Below are 16,900 nucleotides of genomic sequence, written 5' to 3' on the forward strand. Positions count from 1 at the left end.
AATCAGAACCGAATGGACATTTTTAGTTAGGGATAGACTTTTGAAATTTAGAGTTAGGCTTCTTGGAGCCTATGGGGCAGTCTTCATGCAGTCTTCTTTTATCCTTCACCATGTCACCTCCGGTCCCTCATCAAGTTTTCAGTCATCTCTAGCCTTCCATCTTATGAGTTTCCCTTTGGTCTTATGTGCCCAATTACTTATGCTGTTCAATACTAATTTGCCCAATAAACTCTGAACTGCTATGCTGCCGTATGTGTAGCATGTGTTCTGGACTCCCGCTGATGCCACTCTCTACTGACGCTGTGAAGCTGTTGGCGCTCTGAGCTAACAATGTCTCCCTGTCTGCCGTTCCATGAGAAGAGGTATATAATTTGCAATGCACTATTTATTTTTTCCTTTCATCTTAGGTGACTACACCAGAGTAATTGTATAGATAGTTTCCTTAGCTGGGTGATTTTCCAAATTATTTTTTGTCTTCTTTTCCTTTTGTTTTGCCTGCATTTGTTAGCCTGTCCCCACACATGCGAGTCTAAATTAGTGATAGGAGTAGGGATTGCCAAGCCCGAAAATGTTATTGCTGTTGTTTAAATTTGATAAATGCCACCATCATCTGCTTTGAGATCTGTTTCCATTGCACAAGTCATTTTTTTGTTGACTGGTGTCATCTTACTGGAGTGTTTAACAAGATTGATGTTTTTGTAGGTTTAATTTCATTAGACGTTTTGGTCAGCCTATGAGTCACATGTAAGTTTATAAATTGATTCTGCGCGCCATTTACATTGCATTGCCACTGTGATTGTAATAAAGCTTTGAAATCTGTTTCAGGTCAAGGTGTTTACGTTAGTTTAAGTAATTCCTGTTATTGGTTTAAGTTGAATGGATCTGATTATCACACACCTCACTGAGTCCACAGATTCATCGGCCTCTAGTCTGGGTGGGATAAGGTGTTGTATATCATCCGTGTGGGGTTTTCCTAACTCAAATGGGATAAAAGAAACCCGCGCCAGCAATAGCAAATAAAATGGGAGTGGACAAAATGATAATAGAAGTATAACTTGGTAGTTGATTAGATTACCAGGTATGTACGCCTATGGTTGCGGGGTAGGATCACCCAATTTATAATGAGGGGGATATAATAATGAAATACTTGAAAGTACAACAAAATGCAAACTTTTATTTTTCAACTTTATGCTATAAGAGGTTCCTAGGCAACACTAATTGCCGTCCTCTGATGTCACTTCCTGTTGTATGTGGAAAAAGTCAGGTCAACAAATGGACCGCTGCCTAAGAGAATTGTTCCAGCAAACATTTAAAATAAGACTGATGGAAATACTTTTTGAAAGAGAAAGTCAGCAAAAGTCAAAGCGTGGATACTAAGGAACAGAATATTTTTTTTTTCATCTAAAATAAGGGTCTGCCCCTTTTATCATGGCATTTTATGTATCTGTTGCTGCTAGGACTTCTTCTCAAAGCTTGGTTGTCTCGGAATTTACATTTTCCACAAGGGCTTTGTCTCCAGGCTCTGTTTTGCTCACGTTTTCTTCCAAAACTTTTATCAGGGATTGAACTGTTGTTTCAGGATCAAGGAGTGTGACAAGGGGAAATTTAACATTCCTTTCATTATAAATGCGATTTTGCATGGTCATACCTACCATTGAGTCAATCCCTAAAAATGCGAGAGACGTGTTCATGGTAAATTCATTTGGGTTGGCATGGCTGAGTTCACTCACCAGTGACAAAATGTAATCTTCAGGGCTGACAGACTGCAAGTTTGAGATGGCATGCCCCTTAGGTACCTGTTCCTCTTTGCTGAGTTCTTCAGATACAACTTCGTAGAATCTAGTTCTCAGTGAAGGGATTAATGAAATTACATTACTATTCAAAAAATTAAAATTAAGTTTCATAACAGCTTGTTGGGGGGCATTTATGATCAAAACTTTTTTAAGATGTTCATGAACTTCTTGTATATCCAGAGTGAGTATTCCCTTTGATTCTAAGATTTGTTTGATTATATCTTGGTTCTGCAGTACACCAAGATTCAAGGCACCCCAGATGATAGACTGCCCTGAAAGTCCCATGTTCCTTCTGTAGTGACAGAAGTTATCCAGAAATGAATTGGCAGCAGCATAATTTGCTTGTCCGGAATTCCCAATGAAGGCAGCGATAGATGAATAACATACAAAATAATCCAGTTCTTCACTTCTTGTGGCACAATGAAGGTTAATTGCACCTGTTACTTTTGGACTTAGAACTTCCTCAAAATTTGAAATGTTTAAATGCTCAAGTAGTCTGTCATGAAAAACCACAGCACTGTGGAAGACACCTTTAATTGGATTTTTTGGAAAGCGCCTTTGAATGTAAGCAACCGCATTTTCAACATCAGAGTGAAAGACAATATTGCATTGTAGGGTGATTATTGTGGTAGAGGCATACTGCTTCTGCAATGCCTTTATTTGTGTTTCCATTTCTATGGTTGGTTTTCTCCTTGAGAGTATCACAATGTACCCTCCTCCATGCTTTGCAATAAACTTTACAGTTTCAAAGCCAAGACCTGTAAGCCCACCAGTCACTATGTAAATTGCATAACATTTAAAAATATCCCTTCTTACATCATATACAGGTATGTCAGAAATCCTTGCCCTTAGCACATCATCTTTTAGTACAATAAGTGGGATGGATGTGCAGCTGAAATAGGATTGTGGCAGAGCACTTGTTCCATCAACTTTACTATCCTGTTGGAAAACTGTATATTGTAGGTTTGAGAATTTTTCGATTGGTAATGATTTGAGCCATGCATAGAATGGCTTTGAAAATCGCTTTATGCATGTCTTCTGGAAAATATTTTCAAGATCCACTGAATGAACTGTTACGCAGTCCTGAGACTTTCCAATTTGAGTTTGCAAACACCTGAACTCCTGACTATCACTTACAATCACAATGTCCTTGATTAGTGCTGAATGTGAAATTCCTCCATCTAATATGTCCTCAAGGAATGGAAGTAATACAAGTGCAGAACAGTGGCTAATATGTTGGCCAATAGCAGAAGTGGGAGTTTCAATTATAGTTTTCCAACCAGTCGCATTTGCTGTTAATGTCAGCACTTCACACAAAATTGACCTGGGTTCAGATGAAATAATTGCTAAATATGTTTGACATCTCACTTTTGGAAGTGTCTTGTGTAGAATCATCCAAGCTATCCAAAAATATGAAACACAAGGGACATTCTTAAGGAATGGGATATTCTTGGTGTTAAAGCAAACTTCTCCCGGAAGAGTGACTTTTGAAGATGCAGTTACCGGGTAGCATGTCGTAATGTGATCACCAACTCTGATCTTTTTTACATCTGTGCCCACTGCAGTTACTGTGCCAGTCAGGTCAAGAGCTAAGAGTTGATGTTTATCACTTGCTTCTGCTTTCCAGTACAACGTGGCTCCAAACATGTAGCTAGAGTCAGTAACAGGAAAGTAATCTTCTGAATGGGCACATATTTTAGTAACTTGAACTTCAATGTTCTGGTTAGAAAGATCAGTTATCCTTTGACCTGTCAATTCGGCAGACATTTCTGTTATTTTGTAAGGATCTGTTGAGTACAAAGTGAACATTTTAGAGTTGTCAATGGGTCTTCTTTGAAAGATGATGCTGTCCTCCTGAAATCTTGTTCGGTCAATTTCTGATATGTAAATCCTGCCTTCATTTATTAATACCTCTGGGCAATTCTCTGCAGTAGAGTTAACAATGACTTTTGCTAAGGCTGTTATGTCTTGAACACTGGATGAACTTACATCAATTTGCTGGAATGAAATTTCAGGGATTTCAGTAACGCAAGCTCTTGTCATGCCTTGCAAACCAAAACCAGGGTTAATGTGATCTATAGTCGATTCCGTTGTTCTGTAGGTTATGGTCCTAATTAAAGACCCAGGTTTTTGATCTCTTAATGCTAGAATAATTTGTCGGTAAGCTTCACTACACTCAGCTATGTACCGAGTAATATTGACTGGGAATTCTTCCTTAAACCTGTGAATTCCCCACATAAATAAAAAATCATCGTACTCACTGAGAACAATTTCCCTTTTACCCAAGGCAAACATCAAAGTGTTCCCAGATTCAAGCGCTGTCTTCCATTCACTGTACATAATGTATTTAGCATCTTGATGTAAATGTTCTCTAAGGTGCTGAGCAATTCCAAAGTTATCAGCAAAAACTAGCGCTTTTGGTGCTCCCACTGGCATCTGAAGAGCCAAACTCTTAGAGTGATCTTTCCATTTATTCTCATACAGAAAATCACTCTGGTGGCTTGAATTTGTTCCTAAAAAGGTAATCCTAACATTTTTTAGTTCTACCAAAATAGTCCCATTTTTCTCACAAAAACACCCACAGACTTCAACGTAGTCCTGAGTGGCTTTGCTTATTTTCATATATATAACCATATCACTCTGAAGTGGTCTGCAAAGTATCATGCTGCCGATAGACGAAGGAAAGCCTGCTTTAGCCTTTATATTCCCTGTACCTGAAGTAGCCATAACAACTGTCATCTGAAGAAAGGCATCTAGCACAACTGGATGAATGTAATATTTATGCAGCTCCTCTGAGATCTGATTATTCACTGTTACGTGGGTTACTGCTTCTCTCAAGTCCTCCCCATATAATATATCACTTAGCTGCCTATAGACTTGGCCATACTCAAATCCTAGAACAGTTAGTGTTTCATACATTTGATCGATTTTCAGTACTGATCTACACCTTCGCATGATGTGTCGGAGGGAGATGGACTCTTCCTTTTCTGAAGTTCCTACTTTTTGGGTTATTTTTCCAGTAGCATAAACTGCATGGGGTGACAGTACTTTGAAATGTGCCTCCATGTCCTTAGATTCCAATTGGATTTTAATGTCATGTGAAGCTTGACTTACGATACACGGACTGGAGAACTTTATGTCAATTTGTTGTGCACCTAAAGGTATTTTAGGAAGTGAACTATTCATTAGAGATGCTATACCAAGCTCAACATAAAAGGAGCCTGGAACTATGACAATGCCATTGTTCTTGTGTTCGTAGATGTAGGGTGTAGCTGTCATTGATAAGGTACATCCAAATTCCATGCTATTATTACTAACACTGTGGAGAAGAGGGTGTGCCAGATTTATTGATCTTTTGTTTCCTTGGACAACCATTTCAACCACTGTTTTTGTTGTCTTTCTATGGGTAAAGTGATATCTAGGAAACAGCGCAGGAACTGCGTCATATCCTTCAAAAACATTTTTCCACTCTGGATTATATCCCAAGACAAACAGTTTTTCTACCAGTGTAAACAAAGATTCATATTCTTTACCGGGTTGGAGAGTGGGGTAAACTAATGCTTCCTCAATAACAATTTCTTTAATATTTCTTTCCAGTGCTCTTTTAGGTCCTATCTCAACAAACACTCGATTTTCCTTCCCCTTACATGCAGTTTGTATTGCGTCAACAAAGGCCACTGGTTCTCGGACATTCCTAGCCCAGTATTTTCCTGTTGTGAAATCATCTCCAGAAGCTAACTCCCCAGTTACTGTTGAAATAATCTCAATCATTTCTGACCCTTGCCTCTTTATATCTTGCAGACTCTCCTCAACTTTATGTAGGATTGGATCCATCATGTGGCTATGGTATGCTGCTGGAACATCTAAAGGTAGAAGAAATATGTTATTTTCCCTGAACTGAAGAGCTAGTTGTTTTTGAAGACTCTCTAAGGGTTCTGCTTCTCCAGACAGTGTGCAGGACTTTGGACTATTGAAAGCGGCAATGCATACTCTTCCAGACTGTGAGTCAATGGCTTTGGATATTTCTGCCACAGGGACATTGCCAACTACCAACATTTTCCCACCCGTAACCTTAGATTGCAATAGACTCCTGTGATAAATCACTTTAACAGCATCTGTGAGGGAGAGCAGACCAGAGCAATGTGCAGCTGCTACCTCTCCCACTGAATGACCAACAAGTGCAATGGGTTTGATTCCCCAGTATTTGAGAAGGCAGACTAGGGCAACCTGAGTAGCAAAAAGCAGTGGCTGAGCAATTTCTATTATTGAAAAATCGTCAAAATCACTTTCAATTAAGTCAATAAGACTGATGCTTGTATAAGAAAACAAAACGTTTTCAATTTCTTTGAATTTGTCTCTGAAAACTGGCTCAAACTTGAGTAGTGTCTTACACATGCCTTTATAATTGACACCATTACCACAGAACACAAACACAATGCTTAGATTTGCCTTCAATTGAACCTCTCTCGTTGTGTCCGCGGTCGTAAGTTGTTGCTGCAAATGTTTCATAGAGGATGTTACAAAAGCATTTCTGTACTTATTGTTCAAATGGCTTCTCCTGCAGGCAGATGTATAGGCCAGATTTTGCAGAGACAGGGTGTCCATTTTGTTTAAGTGTGCAGCAGTGTCTTTGACAATTAGCTTTAGTGATTCAATGGACGCAGCAGAAAGCACAACTATTTCAATAGGCCTTTTCAAAGAGTGAGGAACATATAATTGTTTAAATTGTTTTACGACAACATGAGAGTTGGTGCCACCAAAGCCGAAGCTATTCACCGCCGCTATCCTGCCGACACCTTCCAGTTCTTCCCATGTCTGGACAGAAGTTGGAATCCGAACATTAAGTTCTCTTGCATTGATGCTGCTGCTTTCCTCAGAGTAATGTAGAGATGGAACAATTGTTTTATGGTACATCATTAAAAGAACCTTAATCAGCCCAGCCACCCCGGCTGCTGACTCTGTGTGGCCAATGTTACCTTTCACTGACCCAATCGGGAGAGCTGGCAAACTTGGAGGTCTGGATTTACCAATTATGTTGCCTATACTTGTTGCTTCTACTGGATCTCCTACAGGGGTTCCTGTGCCATGGGCCTCGACATACTGCACAACTGAAGGATCGATCCGAGTTGTGTAAATCTTGTTTAACAGAATTTCCTGTTGTTTGTTAGAAGGTTTGGTAATAGGAGTAACTGATCTTCCATCTTGGTTCACAGCACTGGTGCTAATGACACCCCATATTCTATCGTGGTCTTCAATCGCCTAAAATTAAATAATGCTGATTAATATTAACATATTTCATAAAGCTGTCAAGTATACACAGTGTATGCAGAGTTCATTAAAGGCATATGTTAACTGAAAGCACAGTATGAGATTGAACAGATGGCAAGCTTCTGTAAAGCCAACAAATCTGTTTAATTTATGGATGAAACTGGTATGCTTTTGTGTGATTGTGTGGTTGAATACTATGACAAACCAATGGATAAAAGGATGGAGAAGTGTAGTCCACGTGGATTAATAATTAGGTGGGTGAGCGAATATATGACTAGATGCAGACAAATTCTGTTAGTCCTACAGGCCAAGTCCAAAAACTGTAGCAACACAAAAGGATGATGGACGGAGTACTGACAATGCAAACACTCACCCCCAGTCACAGATCTGGGTTTAATCCATCGTTCTTATGCTCACCATGCCACCCCAGTTTGGACCCAGCCATATGCAAATCAGTCCTGACCCTGTTCCTCATGGGAACAGCCCAGCCCGAACTGCCAGGCCAGGTCCTCTCTGGACCGGAAACAAGCATCCTGGGACCGGTTTCAGGGTTTCACCCCTCATCAGCCAGGCTAGCTTGATTCCAGTGGCACAGTGAGCAAGGGACCCCCGTCTGGGCATACCCTTCCCACTTAGGGCAACTTTAGCAACACAAAAGGATGATGGATGGAGTGCTGACAATGCAAACACTCACCCCCAGTCACAGATCTGGGTTTAATCCATCGTTCTTATGCTCACCATGCCACCCCAGTTTGGACCCAGCCATATGCAAATCAGTCCTGACCCTGTTCCTCATGGGAACAGTCCAGCCCGAACTGCCAGGCCAGGTCCTCTCTGGACCGGAAACAAGCATCCTGTCCCACAGCGTTTGTGTTTTGCTTTGCTTTTGCCGCCCTAAGTGCGCCGGGTATGCCCAGACGTGGGTCCCGGGCTCACTGTGCCACTGGATTCAAGCTAGCCTGGCTGATGAGGGGTGAAACCCCGAAACCGGTCCCAGGATGCTTGTTTCCGTTCCAGGGAGAACCTGGCCTGGCAGTTCGGGCTGGACTGTTCCCATGAGGAACAGGGTCAAGACTGATTTGCATATGGCTGGGTTCAAACTGGGGTGGCATGGTGAGCAAAATAATGGATGGATTAAACCCAGATCTGTGACTGGGGGTGAATGTTTGATTGGTTCCGCATTCCGTCCATCCAGTTACGCTGTCCCACAGTGTTTGTATTTTGCTTTGCTTTTGCCGCCCTAAGTGCGCCGGGTATGCCCAGACGTGGGTCCCGGGCTCACTGTGCCACTGGATTCAAGCTAGCCTGGCTGATGAGGGGTGAAACCCCGAAACCGGTCCCAGGATGCTTGTTTCCGTTCCAGGGAGAACCTGGCCTGGCAGTTCGGGCTGGACTGTTCCCATGAGGAACAGGGTCAAGACTGATTTGCATATGGCTGGGTTCAAACTGGGGTGGCATGGTGAGCAAAATAATGGATGGATTAAACCCAGATCTGTGACTGGGGGTGAATGTTTGATTGGTTCCGCATTCCGTCCATCCAGTTACGCTGTCCCACAGCGTTTGTGTTTTGCTTTGCTTTTGCCGCCCTAAGTGCGCCGGGTATGCCCAGACGTGGGTCCCGGGCTCACTGTGCCACTAGATTCAAGCTAGCCTGGCTGATGAGGGGTGAAACCCCGAAACTGGTCCCAGGATGCTTGTTTCCGGTCCAGGGAGAACCTGGCCTGGCAGTTCGGGCTGGACTGTTCCCATGAGGAACAGGGTCAAGACTGATTTGCATATGGCTGGGTTCAAACTGGGGTGGCATGGTAAGCAAAATAATGGATGGATTAAACCCAGATCTGTGACTGGGGGTGAATGTTTGATTGGTTCCGCATTCCGTCCATCCAGTTACGCTGTCCCACAGCGTTTGTGTTTTGCTTTGCTTTTGCCGCCCTAAGTGCGCCGGGTATGCCCAGACGTGGGTCTCGGGCTCACTGTGCCACTGGATTCAAGCTAGCCTGGCTGATGAGGGGTGAAACCCCGAAACCGGTCGCCGGATGCTTGTTTCCGGTCCAGGGAGAACCTGGCCTGGCAGTTCGGGCTGGACTGTTCCCATGAGGAACAGGGTCAAGACTGATTTGCATATGGCTGTGTTCAAACTGGGGTGGCATGGTGAGCAAAATAATGGATATATTAAATCCAGATCTGTGACTGGGGGTGAATGTTTGATTGGTGCGGCATTCCGTCCATCCAGTTACGCTGTCCCACAGCGTTTGTGTTTTGCTTTGCTTTTGCCGCCCTAAGTGCGGCGGGCATGCCCAGACGTGGGTCCCGGGCTCACTGTGCCACTGGATTCAAGCTAGCCTGGCTGATGAGGGGTGAAACCCCGAAACCGGTCCCAGGATGCTTGTTTCCGGTCCAGGGAGAACCTGGCCTGGCAGTTCGGGCTGGACTGTTCCCATGAGGAACAGGGTCAAGACAGATTTGCATATGGCTGGGTTCAAACTGGGGTGGCATGGTGAGCAAAATAATGGATGGATTAAACCCAGATCTGTGACTGGGGGTGAATGTTTGATTGGTTCCGCATTCCGTCCATCCAGTTACGCTGTCCCACAGCGTTTGTGTTTTGCTTTGCTTTTGAAGTCCAAAAACTGAACAGGACAGTGATATAAAAAATGGCAACAATTGATTATGCTATGCCATTGCCAGCATTATGTCAGCGTTGGGCACGAACAGACCAGAGCTGAGGCATTGGTGCATCTCTCACTGACCATGTGACTGAAGTTGCCAAAGAAGTGGAGTTAAAGTAGAGCCCACTTGTCAGCGATTAGCACAGTCCGTGTTAAGGTGCACTCCCCGACGGAGATGATCTGCAGCAGCCTGCCCAATCGCGAGCTCGCACAGCTGTTTCACTTTAGTTTTCAGAAAGAGGCTGGTGGTATTTATTTGTCCTTTACTGAAGAACACGTCTGCTCCAAGCCCCTCTATACCAACAGCTTAAATAACTAAATCGCCGAGCACAGCCATGATGCATTGAAGGAATCAGCTTATGGGCTCAGTTGATTGTGTGACAATGCCATTTACTAGGAGTGATGTGGGAGATAGGCCCATAATGCGTTATTCTAATGTCTCATGCGTGGCACTTGGCAGGACTGCCCTTCCATTTGTTGCCAGGCAACAGCATTTGTCAAAAGCGTTTCTGCACAAGTAAAAATAAGTTTGTATATTTACAGTAGGCCTGGGTGGAGTTAGTGGAGTTATGCTACACAGAACTCTGCGAAGTGGCAAAAAACCTCCACCGCGCAAGGCAGAGTTCAGCCAGCAGCTGAATTTAGATAAGTGGAGCTGTTCGCGCTGATTTTCAATTCCAGGAGTTTTTCCTGCGCTGTAAAATCAGTTCAAAAGGCATCCCATAGAGTGCCAGAGGGTGATAACTTCTTTCTACCGCTCGAGTAGGTTTTCTACTTGACCTGCAGCTTCCTCAACGCGAGGGGCAGCTTTCACAATGTGGGTGGGCATGTCCTGCCGCGACTGCTTGCGTTCGGAAATCTTGCTCATGCTCGCCATTTCACTTGTGTGTGAAATTTATATGCTTTATGAGTGACAATTTTAGTGACACTTTATAACAAGATGAATAGTTACACCATTATAATGAAATAAATATTATCTATTACTATTTTGTGGAGTCTAATGACCAAGATGCTTTATTAAAACATCTGTAGTGCTCTTGGATGGCTTATGCAAGATAAGTAACCTTTCCATTTTGGAACATGACACTGGCCACTATGGTGTCTAGGCTCTCATTACGAGTGGGCCATTTTTTCTGATTCCTGCAAAAGCTCATACTATCACAGTGATTGAAAACATGATTTTAACAGAAATTACTACTCCCCTGCAATTTTCCTCAGGTGAGTTATGTCAATTTTTGGGGTTCAGAAGGAGCAACAGGAGCCAGAGGGGCAGGGGATGCTATTCCCGAATCCTTATGGCTTTCATTTTTACTTTTCAGGACATGGGTCCCGAATCGCAGTGTCTTGTGATGGTGGCAACTTTTGAAGTCTGGCCTAAAGACAACTTTAGTTGTCTAGGCAGCCTCTTTCATTTAAAAAATCTAATAAATATACGTGCATATAGGAACACTGAATGAGGTTTTGTGTAAATTAAACAACTGTTATTTGAGGTGTTTTAGCTAATACTAGAGTTGTAAGAATAGCTCTAAAATTGCATTCCATTATGCTTATGTCAGAAAAGTGTGTAGTGTATTTTAGCAGACTCTGAAGAGTAGCCATAGGCTCTGGTAGAATGTCTTATCAGTGGTAATTGCCTACTTGTCAACCTTTTGACCTAAACATGCAGGTCATATTAAAGGGGTCATTCCAACCCTGGCGGTACAAGGCCGCCAGGGCTGAAATGACGGAAGCACCGCCAACAGGCTGGCTGTGCTTCCCTGGTCATTATGACTGCGGTGGAAGTGCTGCGGTTGCAACGCTGGGGCCGGCGGTTCCCCACCACAATGGCCCCGGCTGTAGTAATCTGCCAGGGCAGCGCTGCTAGTAGCGCTGCCCAGGGGATTACGAGTCCCCCTACCTCCAGCCTTTTCCTGGCGGTTTGAACTGTCAGGAAAAGGCTGGCGGTACGGGGAGTCGCGGGGCCCCTGACAGGGCCCCATGCAGCTTTTCACTGTCTGCAATGCAGACAGTGAAAAGCGCGACGGGTGCAACTGCACCCGTCGCACGGCCGCAACACCGCCGGCTCCATTTGGAGCCGGCTCCTATGTTGTGGCCGAGATCCCCGCTGGCCCAGCGGGGATCTCATAATGACCGCGGCGGCGTGTGGCCGCATTGGCGGCCGCCCGGCGGTCAGATCTTGGCGGGCGGCTCATAATGAGGGCCTAAGTCTTGAAGAGGGTGACTCTGTTAAGGTGAGAAGCATACAAATTCCTTTTTGAAGGTGTTCAAGGTTTAAAAAAGGGGTGACCCATGGAATTCTATGGAGATATTTTGCTTTTTAGGTGAATTAATACTTTTTTGCACACTTAATAAAAATAATTGCCACCAACTATTTAAAAAAATCATAATGAATATGTTAGTTACATCGTGAACAGAGGAAACAAAAAATGAGAAGTGAAAAGAATTTAAAATTGTCCTGATGGACTAAAAAAACACTAGAGTTTAAAATGACATGCACCAGTGCTTGGCAAGGAAAACGGTAAAAAAGCTAAAAATCCAGTTCAACCATAACCGTTCAAATCCAACAGGAGGTCAAGAGCTGCTTGTGCCATGCTTCCCCTTGAAGTGGTATGTAACATTGTTGTGTGTGCCACCTTATCGACACACATCCTAGCGGCATGCATTCTGAAATCATTTCTTTATTTCTTTGCAAGGGCTAAAGTGCATTTCATTGTCATTTATTAATTACACAATAAATTGCTAAAGTGCAGTGTATTTGCCATCTGGCTTTTTAGGTGGGTGGATATCAATAAAATGGGAGCAACATCGACCGAATGTAGGTGACTGAACCCCAAGGCCACAGTGTGCAGGAAGGGGTTTCAAAGAATCACCTTCCTTCAGTTAAGTTAAAAATATATCATTTAAGAAGGAAAGTCCGTGGTGCCAGCACCCAGTACCATGGAACTCAGCGAGGACATCCCTGTAGTACATTGGTACCAGCACTGCAATATCAAACAACATTTTTAAAAACTTAAAAGGTCCGAGCATTAACCAGGCCCTGCATCCAACCTCCATTGTGCAGGCCACAGTTGAATAAAGTACAAACTTGGGGGGTTATTACAACTTTGGAGGAGGTGTTAATCTGTCCCAAAAGTGACGGTAAAGTGGCGGATATACCCCCAGGCGTATTACGAGTCCATTATATCCTATGGAACTCGTAATACGGCTGGTGGTATATCCGTCACTTTACCGTCACTTTTGGGACGGATTAACACCTCCTCCAAAGTTGTAATAACCCCCTCTATTTGGGGTTGTCATTGGTTTTAAAGTCTATGGAGACATTTTGGACCTCATTCTGACATTGGTGGTGACTGTTAACGTGACGGTAATACTGCCAACAGGCTGGCGGTAATTACCGCCAAATTAGGACCATGGCGGTGATAAGTCCAAAAGACAGCCAATGTACACACCATCCGCCCAGGGCATTAACACCACTCACTACGCGGTAGCCATCAACAGCCAGGCGGAAGACAAGGACCCGCCCACCATATCATGACATAGCAAACCGCCACGATTTCCGGGCAGTACTAATGCCATCAAGAGCGTGGTGGAAACAGAACACAGAAGACCAAAGACTCACCAACAGAGACACATAGAATATCAATGCTGCCATGGAACCAGAGCTTCAAGTCTTCCCGATGCTCTTCTATGCCATGCTCCACCTGTAACACCAACACCAATGAAGTCGATGATGGTGAGCACAGCCGCCTAGCACACAAGGGAGGGAGGGAGGAAAAGGAGAGTGACAGACACGCACAACACACACCATTCACACACACACCATACACACAACCAGCTGCAGACATAAACCAATGGCACAGGACTCATGGCATAATAATGCATTGACTACAGTTCGGCAGTTCTGATATTGTAATTGCATGCCAACAGCCACCATATGTAACAATTTGATAACAAATATGTATGAACAATTGTCCAGAAAGGGCCAATGCCCAGTTCAAAGTACAAAAGGCCCACATGGCCACAGGGCACAGTCCAAGTCCAAACTTGATCCTGACAAACTCCGCACAAAACTGTGCGCGGGGAACATGTCGGATGGTGGTCAGGCACCTCAGGGGGAAGGGGGGCACCTCAGCTGAAGGCGGGAACTTGCCCACTGATCCTGGAGGGGGCTTCATGCCCATTTCCCATTGCTGGGGAATGCAAGGTCACATTCTCTGAGGTGGGGAACTTGCCCACTGGTTCTGGAGGGGACTCCATGCCCATTTTCCTTAGCTGGGGAGTGCAATGTCACAGTCTCTGAGGTGGGGAAGTTGCCCACTGCTTCCGGAGGGGGCTCCTTGTACATCAGTCCCTGGAGGGTTGCCTACATGCCCTCTGCAGGAGATGAGAGCTGCATTGTCTCTGCTGGGGGAGGTGTCTCCTGGGCAGCCTCTGCAGGAGGTGAGGGCTGCATTGTCTCTTCTGGGGGGAGGTGTCTCCGGGGCAGTCTCTGCAGGAGGTGAGGGCTTCATTGTCTCTGCTAGGGGAGGTGCCTCCTGGGCAGCCTCTGCTGGAGGTGAGGGCTGCTGTGTCGCAGCAGGAGGTGAGGGCCCTGTGTCCACTGGTGGTGGTGGTAGTATCCTGCCAGCCTCTGCTGGAGATAAGGGCTGCTGTGTTGCAGCAGGAGGTGAGGGCCCCAGGCCCACTGGTGGTTGTGGTGGTACCCTGCCAGCCTCTGCTGGAGGTGAGGGCTGCTGTGTCGCAGCAGGAGATGAGGGTCCCGTGCCCACTGGTGGTGGTGATGGTACCCTGACAGCTTCTGCTGGAGGTGAGGGCTGCTGTGTCTTAGCTGGAATTGAGGGCTTCTTCCCTTTCCTGGCTGGTGGAGTGGGATCCTTCCCTTTCCTGGCTGGTAGAGTGGGATCCTTCCCTTTCCTGGCTGATGGAGTGGAACCCTTCCCTTTCCTTGCTGGTGGAGTGGGATCCTTCACTTTCTTGCCTCCACGACTAGGATGTGCCTCCACTGTCCCCGTGGACTGTTTGCCTGAGGTGCTGGGCTGAGTTGTTGGGACCCTGCTCTTACGGGCAAGACGGGGGGTTGGAGGGGGAGGAAAGAGGTCAAGTTGGGCAAGGAAAAGCTTCTTAGGCATGGTGGGGCAGGATGAAGGAGGAGGGATGGGAGTGGAGGTTGAGGGAGTGGTTGTTGGAGGAGTCCGTCTGCTGGACTTGGGTGCAGGTGCATGGGCAGTGTGCTGATGTGAGGTGGATGGCTGTTGGGTGTCTGAGTGTCTGCATTTGTGTCCCTTAGGAGGGGGGGGACAGACAGGGTGGCAGAGGACACAGGGGACATGTTGATGGCTGTTGTGGAGGTGTCTGCTAGTGAGGTGTTTGTGCTGCTTGGTGTGGTGATGCTGGTGGTGGTTGTTGAAGCAGTGCATGCAGGTGTGAGTGAGGACGTGACTGTAAGGGAGGTAGAGGAGGAGGAGGGGGGGACGGTGAAATCAGTGGTTGTGGTTGTGTGAGCTACTGTGTGGTGTTTGTGTGAGTGCTTGTGGACTGAAGTGTGCTGCCTGTGTTTGACTGTGCTACTCTTGTGTGTTGTTTTGTGTGCATGCTCTTCTGTATGTGTGCATGGGATGGGTTGGGGTTGAGGAGACTGGGAAATGGAAGTTGGAGGGGGGACAGTAGGAACAGGGACAATGGCTGCCATCAGCGAGGTGGCCAGAGCCTGAATCGATTTCTGTTGGGCCACCAATCCACAGTGGATACCCTCCAGGAATGCATTGCATTGCTGCATCTGGGATGCAAGCCTCTGGGTGGCATTCACAATGGTTGACTGCCCTACAGAGATGGACCTCAGGAGGTCAATAGACTCCTCACTCAGGACAGCAGGGCTCATTGGGGCAGGGCCTGGGGTGCCTGGGCCGAAGGATATGCCGACCCTCCTGGGTGAGTGGGCACAGGCAACTCCGTGAGGGGCTATTGGGAGGGCGGTGCTGGTACGGGGGTGGTGGCTGTACCTGGAGCTGGGGTGGTCACAGATGATGCTAAAGCACACATGGACAGGATGATAGAAGAAGAAAGAGGAGGGAGAGAGAGAGAAATGGAGCACTGGGTCAATTACAGCACCAACACCACAGTTGGCATACACATTACCATCACACACAGAGATCAGGATTGAGCACTATGCACCACACAGGCAATCAATTGGCTAGGTGCCACAGCAAGATGAGGGCCAGCCACCACCAACTGCACCCCTCCTGGGACCCACTAAGCCCTGTCTGGCATGGAATGCAACTGAGCTAGTCTACCTGATTTTGCTATACACCCATTACCCTTGAGCTGCCTCACGCTGCAATGTCTGATCTGACATTAAGGGGGACCCACTAACTCACACCCACCATTCGGATCCCATGCCACCTACCAATTATTGTAGTAATGCCCACTGTACTCACCCCCTTGTGGCTGCTATGCTACCCTCAAGTAACCATCCAGCTCTGGGTAGGCCACTCCAGTCTGTGGGCCATTAGGGGGGTCTGGTTCCGGCGGGCACCCCTTTCTCATTGGGAGGCCATCCCCAGCTGGGCCTCCGCGGTCTTCCGTGCCCAGCATCTCGGGTCCTCCCACCTTTTCCTACAGTGGGTGCTCCGCCTGCTGTAGAACCCCAGGGTCCGCACATCCTTGGCAAAGGCATGCCACAATCCCTTCTTTTGATGGGCCCTGACCTGCAGAGGTAATACAGACAAGAGGACACCATTACACATACAATCCAGCCTGTCACACATATGGCCCACAGATCCCGTTTCCATCTCCATTGGCACACACATCGCCCGGCGCCCACCATGTACACTACCACCAGACCCCCCCAAATGACACAATGCTTGCACACACATCTCCATGCAACCTTCCTACATGCATTGTGCCCAAGGTGTACTCACCTGTTGGTCTGGCAGCCCATACAGCAGTTCATACTGGGGTAAAACCCTGTTGTGTAGCCATTTTAGGTATAGCTCCATGCTGGGTATTTTAGCATACTAGGCTTGCCGCTGTGCACTTTAACCTAGATATATTTTATTCAGCTTCATTTATTATTTTAACAATAGGCACTTTGGCGGTCTTGTTTTATTTCTCTCTATCTAGCTGTTTTTGCCTAGGCCAGCACTACGTTCTCAAATAAGACATTCTTGTTCA

General features: G+C 45.9%; 1 protein-coding gene across 1 annotated transcript in view; it reads right to left on the reverse strand.

The window, feature by feature from the left end:
* Positions 1-1,466: 1,466 nt before the first annotated feature.
* The window catches only part of LOC138262451 (phthioceranic/hydroxyphthioceranic acid synthase-like), a 242,937-nt gene continuing 227,503 nt past the window's right edge, over positions 1,467-16,900 (reverse strand). Inside the window, exon 6 of the mRNA XM_069212344.1 lies at positions 1,467-7,052. Coding sequence (XP_069068445.1) covers positions 1,467-7,052 — 5,586 coding nt within the window. The remainder of the gene's footprint in view (positions 7,053-16,900) is intronic.

This window comes from Pleurodeles waltl, chromosome 10 (genome assembly GCF_031143425.1).
Source record: "Pleurodeles waltl isolate 20211129_DDA chromosome 10, aPleWal1.hap1.20221129, whole genome shotgun sequence".
Classification (NCBI taxonomy): Eukaryota; Metazoa; Chordata; class Amphibia; order Caudata; family Salamandridae; genus Pleurodeles; species Pleurodeles waltl.